The 14,153-nt window shown below is 51.6% G+C and overlaps 2 protein-coding genes and 1 long non-coding RNA gene across 7 annotated transcripts in view; 2 read left to right on the forward strand and 1 right to left on the reverse strand.

The window, feature by feature from the left end:
• Positions 1-709, reverse strand: part of LOC114116879 (uncharacterized) — a 47,474-nt gene extending 46,765 nt beyond the window's left edge. The window contains exon 1 of the long non-coding RNA XR_003590709.3: positions 617-709. This is a non-coding gene — a long non-coding RNA (uncharacterized LOC114116879). The remainder of the gene's footprint in view (positions 1-616) is intronic.
• TNFSF13 (TNF superfamily member 13) lies at positions 163-3,670 on the forward strand. Of its 5 annotated transcripts, none has more exons than XM_042256627.2 (8): positions 163-217; positions 1,103-1,331; positions 1,524-1,568; positions 1,687-1,765; positions 1,901-1,948; positions 2,092-2,210; positions 2,422-2,560; positions 2,805-3,670. In XM_042256627.2, the coding sequence occupies exons 2-8, from the start codon at positions 1,125-1,127 to the stop codon at positions 2,912-2,914; spliced, it is 747 nt and encodes a 248-aa protein (XP_042112561.1). In that variant the 5' UTR covers positions 163-217; positions 1,103-1,124; the 3' UTR covers positions 2,915-3,670. The 5 variants fall into 5 exon arrangements, with proteins under 5 accessions (XP_042112561.1, XP_042112559.1, XP_042112560.1 ...); XM_042256625.1 differs by lacking the exon at positions 163-217 and having other exon boundaries at positions 788-1,331; positions 2,805-2,928; positions 3,342-3,670; XM_042256626.1 differs by lacking the exon at positions 163-217 and adding an exon at positions 788-846.
• Positions 3,671-4,498: 828 nt separating this feature from the next.
• On the forward strand, positions 4,499-13,429 carry SENP3 (SUMO specific peptidase 3). The gene is made up of 11 exons (XM_042256621.2): positions 4,499-4,772; positions 5,473-6,198; positions 8,536-8,775; positions 8,866-8,977; positions 9,356-9,503; positions 9,634-9,681; positions 10,098-10,175; positions 11,854-11,991; positions 12,176-12,259; positions 12,381-12,431; positions 12,893-13,429. The coding sequence occupies exons 1-11, from the start codon at positions 4,670-4,672 to the stop codon at positions 13,001-13,003; spliced, it is 1,839 nt and encodes a 612-aa protein (XP_042112555.1). The 5' UTR covers positions 4,499-4,669; the 3' UTR covers positions 13,004-13,429.
• The last annotated feature ends 724 nt before the right edge of the window (positions 13,430-14,153 follow it).

Genomic DNA, 14,153 nt, shown 5'->3' on the forward strand with positions numbered 1-14,153 from the left:
CCTACGTGCCTTGAAACCCCAGGCAGGAGAAGAGAATCAAAAGGCAAACTGCCAGGGGAAAAAAAAATCAATTCTCTGCCCAAGGTCCAGCAGAAGTGGCCTGATTTACCTAGGAGGCGGGCTTCCTCCTGTGGGGAATCCCTGGGCTGGGAGGGCAGCGGCCCTTCCTGTTGGCAGCCTGGGCACCTGCAGCAGGTGCTGGCACCAGTCTGAGCTGGTATTTGGCGCAGGGAGGGGGGAAGCGGGGGGTGGGCAGGGAAGCAGGCGCGACGTGGGGGCTCAGGGTCAGGAAGTGGGACACTAGGGCCCAGGGACACGGGAAGCTGCGCCCCAGGGTCCAGGCAGGAGTCCTACAGTGGTGGGGCGCTCTGGCTGTCTCTTTCTCATTTGTCCAGAGCCTTATGTAAGAGCGTTTCTGGGGAAACAGGAAGTCCCGCTTGCCAAGTTCAGCAGAGAGTAGTGCAGGCCTTCTTCCAACACACCCGGCCTGGCCTTAACCCCGGAACTCAGCCAGTTCCTTGCTTCCCCGACCCTGGTTCTCCTCCCCACTAACCCCCTCTCCTCCCCTCCTCGCCCACCTTCAGTCACGGTGAGCGGACTGCCCCGGAAATCTCACCTGTGCCAAGGCGCGAGGGTCTTCCACTCTCCACCCTTGACCCTCGGTGCTGCCCAGCATGTCTCTCCATCCCGGCTCCTGGCACCATGCCCCAGAGCCAGCCAACCTTCCCTCCCCCACTTCTGGGGCCGCCCCGGGGTTCCTGCGCTCTGGCCGCTCCTCCTGGGTGTCACTGGGAGCCCTGTCCTTCCTAGAGAGACTAACACCAAATTCTCCTGAGGCTGGAGGAGGTGAGGGGTCTCGGGATAGTGCTGGCCCCGCAGCAGGGTGCCAAGAGCACCAGCAGTGCCCCAGCTTGCTTCCCGCCTCCCTTCTTTTTATTCTCAAGTTCCTTTTTATTCCTCCCTTGCGTAACGCCCTTCTTCCCTTCTGCACCACTGCCTGCACCCCCACCCTCCCCGTCACCTCCTTGCCATCCCACTCCTGAGACCACAGCTGTTGGCAGGGTCCCCAGCTCATGCCTGCCTCATCTCCTTCCTTCCTAAGCCCCAAAGGGCCCCAGGAAGACATGGGGGGACCCGTCCGAGAGCCAGCACTCTCAGTTGCCCTCTGGTTGAGTTGGGGGGCGGCTCTGGGGGCTGTGGCTTGTGCCATGGTTCTGCTGACCCAACAAACCGAGCTGCAGACCTTAAGGAGAGAGGTGACCCGGCTGCAGAGGAACGGAGGGCCCTCCGAGAAGCGGGAAGGGAATCCATGGCTGAATCTCCAGGAGCAGGTGAGTGAGGGGAGAAGCATGTCTGGCAGAAAAGGATGCGTGGCAGGGTGGTCTCTGGGTTTCTCAGTTCTAGCAGCTTGGTCGGCAAAGTTTGGAATGGGTGCAAGAGAGGGTCCCAGGGTTTGGAGGTCAAGGGAGCAAGCATTCCAGGAAAGGAAATTGTTAAAGATTAATGCTTTTCATACCTAACAGATTCTGGAGGAGAGCCAGTACCCAGACTCAGGTTGCTGGGGAAAGGTGCAGGAGAGATGTGAGGCATTCCTGGGGCAGGTGGGAGGTGGGGGGTGGGGGTGGGGAAAGGCTTTCCTGGGACCCTTGCATCTTAGCCTAACCCTGACCCTCTTTCCACAAGCAGAGCCCTGATGGCACAGAAGGCTGGGAGAATGGGGAGAGATCCCGGAGAAGGAGAGCAGTGCTCACCCGTAAACAGAAGAGTGAGGCCTCCGGGGTGCAGCAGGGGTGGGAGGTGATCCACAGCAGGGGGATCTGGAGACTGCAACCCTGAGCCAGGGCGAGGGTGGAGGGCTGACAGTCGTGCAACTGCTGAGATCTCCTCCCTCTTTCCCCAGAGAAGCGCTCAGTTCTGCATCTTGTTCCCATTAACATCACCTCCAAGGGTGAGCACTATTTCCAATCATGGCTTTGGGGTCGGGGGCAAGATCTAGGAAGTGTGGGACTGGCACATCAGCCAAAGAGAACCTTAGAGAATAAGTGTCTGAGTGTGCACAGAAATCCTCACTGCCACATTCTTTGCCTCCAGAGGACTCTGATGTGACAGAGGTGATGTGGCAACCAGCTCTCCAGCGTGGGCGAGGCTTGGAGGCCCAAGGATATGTTGTTCGAGTCTGGGATGCTGGAGTTTATCTGCTGTACAGCCAGGTAACCCCAAATATCCTCTGAGCCTCACCTGAGGGCCTGGAGGTCTGTTTTCCCAAAGCCTTGTGCCCCAGCACTGAGGTTTAACCCCTATCCATACCCCACTTAGAGGGCCCTTCTTCATTCCTTGGCTCCTTTGTCAGGGCTCCTGAGGCTGCCCGGACCCGAGCCATGCCAGCCCACTTTATTCAGCATCCCCTCCCTTCCCTGTCAGGTCCTGTTTCATGATGAGACTTTCACCATGGGTCAGATGGTATCTCGGGAGGGACAAGGAAGGCAAGAGACTCTATTCCGATGCATACAAAGCATGCCCTCCAACCCTGACTGGGCCTACAACAGCTGCTACAGTGCAGGTGAGAGGTGGGTGGGCGGTGCAGGGTGGTTATGAGGGGAGCAGATGCCTGACCTGGGGCAACAAGTAGGGGAGCTATGGCAGGGGCTTGGAAGCTGGGGTGTAGAGGCGGAGGTGAGGAATGGACAGAATGTGGTAGTCCTTACAGGAGACAAACATAACGTTGAGCTGGATAAGGGAGGGGAAACATCAGATTATCTGTATGGCTGTGCTTCACTGAGCATCTGTTTTCTCCCCTTTCTCAGGTGTCTTCCATTTACACCACGGGGATATCTTGAGTGTTATAATCCCTCGGGCAAGGGCCAAACTTAGCCTCTCTCCACATGGAACCTTCCTGGGGCTTGTGAAACTGTGACTGTGTTGTAAAAGGTAGTTCTGAGCTTGGAAGACCAGGGTGGGTACACTTTGGAGACGGCCAAGAGCTGATTAGACAAAGGACAGGGAATAGTCAGGAACAGAGGCCTGCCTCTGCCCCCAGGTTTGACAGCTCATGACTCTCCCTTGTTCCCACCCTCACCCCCAGGACTTTGAATTCACGGATATTAAAGAGGTAGAATAGCTTCTTCTTATTCTCCAGCCCCAAATTCTTGAGGGAGTCGGGTAGGGTTGGGGGTGGGAAATGCCAGGCTTTGTCTAGACTTCCTTTGGGTCCCACTGGAATGCTTCCAGAACAGCACCACCATCTAGCGGCGGTTTGAGACAACCATCCTCTCGGTTGGCAAATGTCCACGAGTTCTTCCTCCGCTCAAACTCCTGGTGCTTTACACCACACCTCTCTTTAGGTACCCTCTGCCTCTCCACCTACAAGAAACCCCATCCTCACTTCGCTCTCTATCTACTGGACTCCAGTTTCCATCACTATCTCCAGAGGTGTTAATTGTTAGGCGCCGGTCTGCAGAGGGTGCCTGATGCCGACGGCCCCCTTTCAACCACACCATTACTCTTCAGGTCCCAAGTTTTGCTTTCACTCTGTCCACTATCGTGGCCCGGCAGGCCGGGTCGCCTTGGCTAAATCATACGCCCCAGTCCTGATCCTGACTCACTCCTCTGATCTCTCCTTTCTGCGCAAGCCCTGCCCAAAATTTAAAAATAAAGAATAAATAAGACCTTGGATCCATTTCCCCCACTGCTGTGCCTCAGCCCCGTCCACGCACCTCCCAGCCCACGGACCTCCCAGCCCTCTTCCGACGCGCTTCACTGCACCCACGTGTCAGGGCCCCCAGTTCAGCCTCCGGGGTGCCTGGAACACCAGGCTACACCGCGCGGGGGCGGAGGGCGGAGGATCGGCACGGGACACGCAGGCGCAAAAGAACTAATGGAAGGGCTGCCAGGAGCAGCTCGGGTTCAGGGGGTGTGCGCAGGCGCAGCCCTGACTGGAGCTCGTGGGCGGGGCGGTCCCGTGGCGTCTGCGCTCTCGGGTAGGCGGGGCTAGGCGCGTGGTGGCCCCGCCGGCGCTGTTCGCCGGGTGTGACGCACTAATTGTGCGCCACCGCGGCCGGTGGGCCTGGGGCTCGAGGGAGGGGAAGGAGGAGGGGGAGGTGGTGGAGGTGGAGGCTGAAGCAGAGCAAGAGGCGGCCGCGGCGGGGTGGCGCGGCGCGCGGCCCAGAAGCGTTGGAATCCTGAATTGAGACGGCTGCGCCTGAAGACAGCAGAAGTCGTGGGGCCGCCGCCGGCGGAGAGATGAGCCGGGAAGCCTGAGGCCGGAGACGCCCGCCCTCGGGCCTGTCCGCCCGGCTTCCCCGCTCTGGGTGAGGACGCCCCCTCCCCTCCCCCCAGCTCTGCCACGGCCTCTCCCATTTCTGGACCCCATTCCCACCTAATGGGGGCCCAGGAGGCCCTCGAAGAGGCTTTATAAGGCCCTTGCACGCGGAGTCTCCCGAGCCCGTAGGACCACACCGGTGCTGGGACGCATTCGGGTCCCCAGGACGGAGCAGGAAGGGGGCTGGGCCAACCTGGCTTGGCTGAGTTCCGTCTCAGCGCGCCTTGACTCGGCTCCTTAAGCGCCATCCGGTTCTCTTTCAGTTTCCTCTAAAATCCTTCCCTTCTCATTAGATTCTATGACCTGAACCGTAGCCCTCGTATCCCCATTCCCTCCTGAGACGACCCGAACATGCCCACACACCCCATTCATTCCGCGGTGATGGAGAACTCTCTTCTCACTCTCGTTTACGGATTCCCGGCGGAAGTTGTGTTCTCACGTATCTCTGTACCATGTCAGTATTCCCGTACTGAGCCATTTCCCTTATTAGCTCTCAATTAGGATATCCCTTGTGCCAATAGACTTGTGTTAGTGCTCAGTCGTGTCCGACTCTTTGCTATGGACTGTAGCCCGCCAGGCTCCTCTGTTCATGGAATTCTCCAGGCAAAAGAATACTGGAGTGGGTTGCCATTTCCTTCTCCAGGAAATTTCCTGACTCAGGAATAGAACCTAGGTCTCCTGCATTGTAGGCGGATTCTTTACCGTCTGAGCTACCAGGGAAGCCCCTGGTGGTATTAAAGTAGAGAAGTGGAGCCTGCAAATACTAGGCTTGATGTGGGGATCTGAGAAATAAGAGCCCTGAGGCCTGCTGCTTAGCCATTCTTCCTTGCCTCTAGCTGGTCAGGAGAGAGATGGTGGCACAGACTCTAAAGGGCAGCTTGTGGACCATGTTAACTATAAGGCAGATCTGAAGTTAGGAGTGGGCAGAGGAGGGGCTGGGGAGGGCTAAGATCCTGGGAGAGCAGGAGTCTCTTGCTGTGTTAAGACCTGGGTCTAAGGAAAGGAGTCCTGGTTTAGAAAAGCCAGTCATGTCTGCTTGAAATCTCTCTTTTCAGTAGTTTGTGTCTGATTGCAGAAGACGCATGTTGAGAAAGAGAGGCGGGATCTGGGGTGTAGGATGTTTGGATTCTGACACTCCAACTTTTGTTTTCCAGGCTATTGGAAGATGAAAGAGACTATACAAGGGACTGGGTCTTGGGGGCCTGAGCCTCCTGGACCCGGCATAGCCCCAGCTTTTTCAAGTCCCAGGCGGGAGCGTCTTCGTTGGCCCCCACCCCCCAAACCCCGACTCAAATCAGGTGGAGGGTTTGGGCCAGACCCTGGGTCAGGGACCACAGTGCCAACCAGACGCCTCCCTGTCCCTCGGCCCTCTTTTGATGCCTCAGCTAGTGAAGAGGAGGAGGAAGAAGAGGACGACGAAGATGAAGATGAGGAGGAGGAAGTGGCAGCTTGGAGGCTGCCCCCCAGATGGGGTCAGCTGGGAGCTTCCCAGAGGCCTCGCCCTCCCCGCCCTACTCATCGGAAAACCTGTTCACAGCGCCGTCGCAGAGCTATGAGAGCCTTCCGGATGCTGCTCTACTCAAAAAGCACCTCGCTGACATTCCACTGGAAGCTTTGGGGGCGCCACCGGGGCCGGCGGCGGAACCTCGCACACCCCAAGAACCATCTTTCACCCCGGGAAGGGGCTGTGACACCACAGGTGCCATCCCCCTGCTGTCGTTTTGACTCCCCCCGGGGACCACCTCCACCCCGGCTGAGTCTGTTAGGTGCTCTCATGGCTGAGGATGGGGTGAGAGGGTCTCCACCAGTGCCCTCTGGGGCCCCCATGGAGGAAGATGGATTAAGGTGGACTCCAAAGTCTCCTCTGGGCCCTGACTCTGGTAAGGTGGGAATGGGGCAGAGGAGAGGGTGGAAAGGGCTAAGATCCTGGGAGACCAGGAGTCTCTTGCTGTGATAAGAGCTGGGCCTAAGGAAAGTAGGAGGGCAGAGAGAGAGATTGCAGAACAGTTGTGCAATGTTTTAAGCCCCACTCGGAGCAGGAACTAAGTCTGGGAAGAGTCAAGGCGGGAAACAGGATTCCTAAGTAGGTGCCCTGTGCATAGATGAGAGAGGGAATCATGGTTTAGAAAAGCCAATCATATCTGCTTGAACACTCTCTTCATTTGGCCTCTGAGGGTAAGTGCCCCATGCATGTACATCTCATTCTTAGAGTGGTGGGATGGATCTCTCTGGGTAGAGGAGTACATCACCTGGACAGTTGTATGTGACATTCTCACTCAATGTTTCTCTTTTGGAGAATCCCAACTAAACAACATCAGGCTCTGTCTTTATTAATTATTTGAGTATTTATTGAGTCTTTGCTGTATGCCAGGTACTATGCTAGTATGCTAGGCATTATGAGAAATAGCTTTGAAATTTACATCTCTCTGAATCCTAATGTTTTCTTGCTCTCCTTCTGTTTTTGAGTACAGGCATACCTCATTTCATTACGCTTCACTTTATTATACTCCAGAGACATTGCATTTTTTCCAAATTGAAGGTCTGTGGCAACACTAAGTAGAGCAAGTCTTACCAGTGCCATTTTTCCAACAGTATTTGCTCAGTAGCATGTCTGTGTCACGTTTTGGTTAATTCTTGAAATATTTCATTGCCTCCACCCCTGAAAAGATTACTGCTCACTGAAGGCTCAGAAGATAGCATTTTTAGCAATGAAGTTTTTAAAAATATTTTTATTTTATTGGAATATAGTTGATTTACAGTGTTGTGTTTCAGGTGTACAGCAAAGTGATTCAGTTATACATATATTCATTCTTTTTTAGATTCTTATGCAGGGTATCAGAGAACATTGAGTAGAATACCCTGTGCTATATATACTAAGTCCTGTATTATATATAGTAGTGTGTATATGTTTATCCCAAGCTCCTGATTTATCGTTCCCCTCCACATTTCTCCTTTGGTAACTATAAGTTTGTTTTCAATATTTCTATAAGTTGGTTTCTGATTTGTAAAAAAGTTCATTTTATCTTTTTCTAAAAACCAGGTTCCACATACGCATGATAGCGGTTTGTGTCTTTCTGACATCACTTAGTATGATAATCTCTAGGTCTATCCATGTTGCTGCAAATGGGAGTTTTTTTCATTCTTTATTTTATGGCTGAGTAACATGCCAGTGTTTACATAGGCTGCGTCATCTTTATCCATTCATCCACTGATGAATGTTTAGATTGTTTCCATGTCTTGGCTGTTATAAATAGTGCTGCAGTGAACATCAGGGTGCAGGTATCTTCAGATTAGGGTTTTCTCCAGATGTATGCCCAGGAGTGGGATTGCTGGGTCACCCGGTAGTTGCTGTTTCTAGTTAAGGAACCTCCATACTGTTCTCTGTAGTGATTTTACCACCTTACATTCCCACCAACAGTGTAGGAGGGTTCCCTTTTCTCCACACCCTCTCCAACCTTGTTTCTAGACTTTTTTCTTTTTAAGAAGACAGAGGTGGTTTATTTATTTTTTGACTGTGCTGGGTCCTTGTTGCTGTGCATGGACTTTCTCTGGTTGTCAAGAGTGGGGGGCTCTTCGTTGTGGTGGCTTCTCTTGTTGCGGAGCACAGGGTCTAGACAAACGGGCTTAGTTGCTCTATGTCATGTGGACTCTTCTCTGACCAGGGATCACGTTGGCAGGTGGATTCTTATCCACTGTACTACCAGGGAAGTCCTCGTTTGTAGACTTTTTGATGGTGGCCATTCTGATCAGTGTGAGGTGATACCTCATTGTAGTTCTGATGTGCATTTCTCTGATGATTAGTGATGTTGAGCATCTTTTCATGTGTAATAAAGTATTTTTCAATTAGCTTTTTAGATATAATGTTGCACACTTAATAAATTATAGTATAGTAAAGGTAAGTTTTATATGCACCAGGAAACCCCCAAATTTGTGTGACTCAGCTTATTACAATATTTGCTTTATTATAGTGGTTTGGAAGCAAACCTGCAATATCTCTGAGGTATGCCTGTAATAACTCTTCCTCTCTGTCCCTTATAACCTCTTGAACATAATTGTCTCATGCTTTAGGGTTTTCATTCTTTAGTGTTTGTACTGGTAGATTTTGTTTCAGTTCCTCCTTCTCGTGGTCTTATAATTTGGGTGCCTCATTTACTCTTCCCATTGTTCTTTGATCTGAGTGAGTTTCTTGCTTCCATCCTATTTCCCCTGCGCTGCAGGTCTCCTCTCTTGTACTCTGCCCAATGGCTTTGGGGGACCACTTGGGCCAGAAGGAGAGCGAAGTCTGGCACCCCCTGATGCCAGCATCCTCATCAGCAATGTGTGCAGCATCGGGGACCACGTGGCCCAGGAGCTTTTTCAGGGCTCAGATGTGGGCACTGCAGAAGAGGCTGAGCGGCCTGGGGAGAAAGCTGGCCAGCACAGCCCTCTTCGGGAGGAGCATGTCACCTGTGTGCAGAGTAAGGAGCCCTCCAGGATCTCGTCTTTCCTCTTAGCTGACTGTGAGATTGGAATCTGGAGTCTCACTTTTCTCTCCTCCCTCCACTCAGGCATCTTGGATGAATTCCTTCAGACTTACGGCAGCCTCATCCCCCTCAGCACAGATGAGGTAGTGGAGAAACTAGAGGACATTTTCCAGCAGGAGTTCTCTGCACCTTCCAGGTGAGGCATGAAAGAGATGCCCTTTGGAAGAGGGCTGGGACCTGAGAGATGGGGAGAGAATGCTGCTGCCTTTTCTCCCATAGGGATGTAGTCGGGGAGGAGGAGGAAGCTAGAACTGAAGGGGAGGAATCTGCAGACAAGGTGCCAAGCCCCCGTGAGCCACCCGGGAGGGCCTTTACCTGGGACCCTGAAATACCACGTGGACCTAAGTATTCCTGTGCTTCTTACAGGGGAGTGTGCCTTTAGCAAGTCCTCAGAAGGACCCATGACCCAAAGAAAAAGTTTTAGATTCTTATTCTAGGCAGTAGAAGGTACTCTGTGCCCAAGCCACCGCCCCCACCCCAATCTCTTGCATGACTCAACCCTTGGCCTACCCAGGAAGGGCCTGGTGCTGCAGTTGATCCAGTCATACCAGCGGATGCCAGGCAATGCCATGGTGAGGGGCTTCCGAGTCACCTATAAGCGGCATGTGCTGACCATGGATGACCTGGGGACTTTGTATGGACAGAACTGGCTCAATGACCAGGTAAGGAGGTGTGGAGAAACAGGCCCAAGAGGGGGTTTGGGGAACAACGTTGTCTGGGGCCCTCTCTGTGGGGAAGCCCTGTACCCATGCCACACCCTCCGTGGCAAGTGGTCTCCCATCTTCTCCTCAGGTGATGAACATGTACGGAGACCTGGTCATGGACACAGTCCCTGAAAAGGTAGGCCTAACCAGATACTTCAGTCCCTGGAAAAACTTTGGAAGTTTTAAGCAGCTTTTTCAGTCTCTTTCATGTCTTCCATTTTACATAAAGAGGGTCTTTCTTTCTGGGGAGAGGTAGTAGAAGGTAATTTGTTAAATTCAAATTTGTAATCTTGGTCCTGAACTTTTCAATTCTAATCCTTTCCCCTAGTCTGCAGTGTTTTTCCCCAATGGCTAACCCCACAAATCAGGGTAGGAAGTTATAAGATGAGGTTGAAAACAGTTTGTGCTTTTTCCCTTTAGTAAGTTGGACTGGAGTTTGTGGAAACCAGTCCTTAGAGCTGTGATGAAATGGAATGGGCGGGGGAGAGGACACGTGGCGGGAGGGCCTGCGGTCTGTTGATTCCACCTGGCTCTTTTGTATCATTGGCACAGGTGCATTTCTTCAACAGTTTCTTCTATGATAAACTCCGTACCAAAGGTTATGATGGGGTGAAAAGGTGGACCAAAAACGTGAGTTATGAATTCACATCTTATGTAACACCTTGCCTCTAAAGAAGAGTTCTGTTTCCTATGAATCCTTTCCCCAACCCTGTTCATTCAGACTTTCAAGTATTTATTAAATGTCTTTTGTGTGCCAGGTACTGTTCTGGGCATTAAGAATACAGTATTAAATAAGGAAAACTTATTGCCTTTTAGGGGTGAGAATCAATAAGCCAGTTAAAGTACAGCTGGTGATAATTTGCTGTAAACAACAGTAATGTGGTAGCATGGGGCTGGGTACTTTAGATAGGGTGATTTGGGAAGGCTTCTCTTAGCTGATACTTGAGTGAGGAGGAGCCAACCCTGTGCACATCTGGGCAAGGGTATACTAAGCAAAGGGAACACCAGGAACATGGGACACAGAGCAAGAAAGAACATTTGAGGATCAGAGGGCCCGTGTGGCTGCCTGTGTGGTTGGAGCAGAGTGAGCAAAGGAAAAACCATAGAAAATTTGGTCAGAGAGTAGATCATGTGAGGTGTGGAGGGCAGGTCCACCAGGGTAGATTTTATACTTTGTGGTCTAAGAAGCCATTGAAGAGCGTCAAGCAATCTGGGAAGTGACTCATGTTCTAAACTCCTGTTTGGTGATAGAGGGAAAGTGGGCAAGAGTGGAAGCAGGCAGACTAAACAGAGTAGCTGAGAAGTCCTGATGAGAAACTTGGGCCAGAGTGGTCAATGTGGAAATACTGATAGAAGTAGTTTTATTTAGGGTAGCTCTTGCAGGTAGGACCAATAGGACTTTCTGATGGATTGGACATGAGAGATGAGGAAAACATAGCAATCAAGGATGATGCCTAGGTTTTTGGCCTAAGTTACTGGGGAATATAATTAAGGCGGAGGGCAGCAGGTTTGGTGGGGTGGGAAAGAGTTCTTTTCTCCATTCTGATTAGTTTACCTGTCCTCCAATTCAAAGGCCAGGAAATTAGTGAGGTAGGGCCATTGCCTCTAGCATTTCTTAATTCCTGTTTCCCTGTAGAGGTGGGGTGACATGCATCGGAAAGAACTTGGCTTTCTCTATGCCTGTGTTTAAATTCCACCTCTGTCATCTCTTACTTCTCTCACCTTGAGCAAGTTGCTTTACTTTTCCAAACCAGTTTCCTCATGAGAACTTTGTTTCAGAATTGTTGTGTTAACTGACTGAGCATCTGTTAGGTGCCATGCATTGTTCTTAGTGTATTATGGATATCATTGTTCTTAGTGTATTGTAGATATTAATTAGTTCAATCTGTGTAACAAACAGGTGAGGGTAGATACTGTTATTTTCAGTCTTACAGAAAAAGGAATTGAGGTATAGAGTTACTAAGTAACTTGCTTGGGTCATAAGCTAGTGCATGGAAGAGCTGAGTTTGAACCCTGAGAGTCTGGCTCCAGGATCTTGAACCTACTAAGCACTTGTACCTTTAATGTGTAAAAAGTACGTGGCCTATCCTGGGCCCTCCAGTGTGTGTTCTGTACCACCTCCTCTGTCTTGCTTTCCTCCTTAAGCCCAAGAATCCAGACATCCAGATGCTGGGCCTTGCTTCACGGTCCAGGGGCTGGGTGTTGAGTTCTTCCACTTAGCTCCTTGCCTGCTCCTCCTTTAGAACTCTCATAACAATTAGCAGGATTCCTGTGCTGTCTTACCTGACCTCCATCCCTGCCTCCTTAGGTGGACATCTTCAATAAAGAGCTCCTGCTAATCCCCATCCACCTGGAGGTGCATTGGTCCCTCATCTCTGTTGACGTGAGGCGGCGCACCATCACCTATTTTGACTCGCAGCGCACCCTGAACCGCCGCTGCCCTAAGGTTTGAGAGGGAAGGGAAAGATGGGCAGAATGTGGGGAGGAGATCCAGTGGCAAGGCATTTCAGGCAGAAGGTTGGGTTTTGGGTCTCTGATGAGCAACCTGGGCTTGGTGCCTGTGACCAGCACAGCTTGGGTTCAGTTGGGAAATGAAGAGGCTCACTTCCTCCTTTCCTCCATCTACACAGCATATTGCCAAGTATCTGCAGGCAGAGGCAGTGAAGAAAGACCGGCTGGATTTCCACCAGGGCTGGAAAGGTTACTTCAAAATGGTAAGTTCCTAGAGGAGGTTTAAGCGGGGTTGGGGTGGTAGGGGGTGTGGTAGGACGCAGAAGTTGAAGCTATACCCTTAGGGTCTCCAGGAGAAGGGCTTACCTTCTTTTTATTCTCCAGAATGTGGCCAGGCAGAATAATGACAGTGACTGTGGCGCCTTTGTGTTGCAGGTAAGCAGATACTAGGTGGGTTAAAGAGAGTTGGGAGGGAGGGGGAAGCTGTTCGGCCTCCCTCATTTGACTTAGAACCGCTTACGCAGCGGGAGTAACCCTACGTGTTAGAATGCAGAAACCCTGATTTCATTGGTCCTCTCTTGGCTTCTCCATACCTTGTTGGGATGGGATCCTTGGGCTCTGGCCCTGATATAGCTGCCTCTGATCCCCAGTGCAAAGTGTTTTTGTTAAACACTTGATATTTTATGTACCAAATAGGAACCTTGGCTTTACAGTCAGATTTTTTTGAACCCCAGCCTATGGGACCTTGGTTTCGTTTGTTTGTGAAATGGGAATATTTTTGGAAAGATCCAGTGAGAGGTGTATCAGAAGAAATATGTAGCACAGGTCCTACTGGGTAGTGGGGAGGTGGGGCGTGCTCAGTAGGTGGTTCTCATGGCCTGCTTTGTTAACCCCAGTATTGCAAGCACCTGGCCCTGTCTCAGCCATTCAGCTTCACTCAGCAGGACATGCCCAAACTTCGTCGGCAGATCTACAAGGAGCTGTGTCACTGCAAACTCACTGTGTGAGCCTCGTATCCCAGGCCTCAAGCCCATTCGTTAATGGGCAGGGGAACATGGGAGACCCTTCCCAAGAAACTCAAGTTCCTTTTGTCTTTAGCCTCTTTCCACCCAGTTCCCTTTGGTTTTTCATATTTAAATGTTTTGATTTCTGTATTTTTTTTTCCCTTTGAGAGAATACTTGTTGATTTCTGATGTTCAAGGGGTGGCCATGGAAAATCCCCTATTTCCCGCTGTCTGCAAGGGAGTATGGCCTTGTGGCCTGGGTGGGGCAGTCATCTCCCTTCCATGTGCAGGGGCGGGGGTGGGGGGCAGAAAAATCTAGGGGTGGTGGGCGGGCAATGGGATTACTGCCTGCCAAATCGTCAAACATTTTTTATATATATATATAAATGCCACGGTCCTCCTCTGTCAATAAAGGATCCTTTGGAGATACATAGTGGTGGTCTTCCTTAAGGGGCCTCAACCTAGTGGATATGCTCTCAGGCTTTCCTCCAGCCAGTGCTGTTAGCTTCCCCTTATGGGATTTAAGACTCCTGGGGCGAGCTTTCCATCCGTGGCTCAGACAGCACCACCACCATGCCGTCCCCAAAAAGAATCCCCCAGTGGGGGGCGCCAAGCTGCAAGTACGGAGGGTTGGTAAGCCTCAAAAATAAGGGAGCTTGAGAGGTGCTAAAGTTGGGGAAACAGCACACTTAAGGGGGCAGGCAGTATTTATGACAGCAACCCCAGATGCTAGTAAACTCATAAATCAGTTTACTCCACCCGTTCTTCCAGCCCAGGAACCCTCCTAGCCGCTGGGGTATGGTTCTTGATTCCATTATCTCTGCACATTCGGGGTTGGTGTCCGACTTATCGTTGGTGCAGGAGAGAACAAAATTAAACGTAGGTCCAGTGGAGACCTGGAGTAGAGATCGACGAAAGTGGTAGTCCCGGGAGCCCGGAAGTCCCTGGAGGCTGAAACCTCGCCCCCTTTGTCTGATAGGGCGCGCTAGGCCACATGACCAGGGCACTATCGCCTCCGCACGTGTAGGGGTGCAGGGCCTCAAGATGGCTGCCAGGCCGCGAGGCCTGACTCCTGTACGTCACTTCCGTACCGGCAAGAAAGGCGGGTCCTTTAGCCAATGAGGCTGCGGGGCGGGTCTTCATCTTGATAGGC

Source organism: Ovis aries, chromosome 11, assembly GCF_016772045.2.
Source record: "Ovis aries strain OAR_USU_Benz2616 breed Rambouillet chromosome 11, ARS-UI_Ramb_v3.0, whole genome shotgun sequence".
NCBI classification, from domain to species: Eukaryota; Metazoa; Chordata; class Mammalia; order Artiodactyla; family Bovidae; genus Ovis; species Ovis aries.

Excerpts from the sequence above, each read along its gene's own strand:
- TNFSF13 (XM_042256624.1), top strand. The coding sequence starts at position 1,074 with ATGCCTGCCTCATCTCCTTCCTTCCTAAGCCCCAAAGGGCCCCAGGAA. Across the intron at positions 1,949-2,091 it reads CATTAACATCACCTCCAAGG|AGGACTCTGATGTGACAGAG; the intron begins GTGAGCACTATT and ends CTTTGCCTCCAG. Across the intron at positions 2,561-2,804 it reads CAACAGCTGCTACAGTGCAG|GTGTCTTCCATTTACACCAC; the intron begins GTGAGAGGTGGG and ends CCCCTTTCTCAG.
- SENP3 (XM_042256621.2), top strand. The coding sequence starts at position 4,670 with ATGCCCACACACCCCATTCATTCCGCGGTGATGGAGAACTCTCTTCTC. Across the intron at positions 4,773-5,472 it reads CTCACGTATCTCTGTACCAT|GCTATTGGAAGATGAAAGAG; the intron begins GTCAGTATTCCC and ends TTTGTTTTCCAG. Across the intron at positions 6,199-8,535 it reads TCCTCTGGGCCCTGACTCTG|GTCTCCTCTCTTGTACTCTG; the intron begins GTAAGGTGGGAA and ends CCTGCGCTGCAG.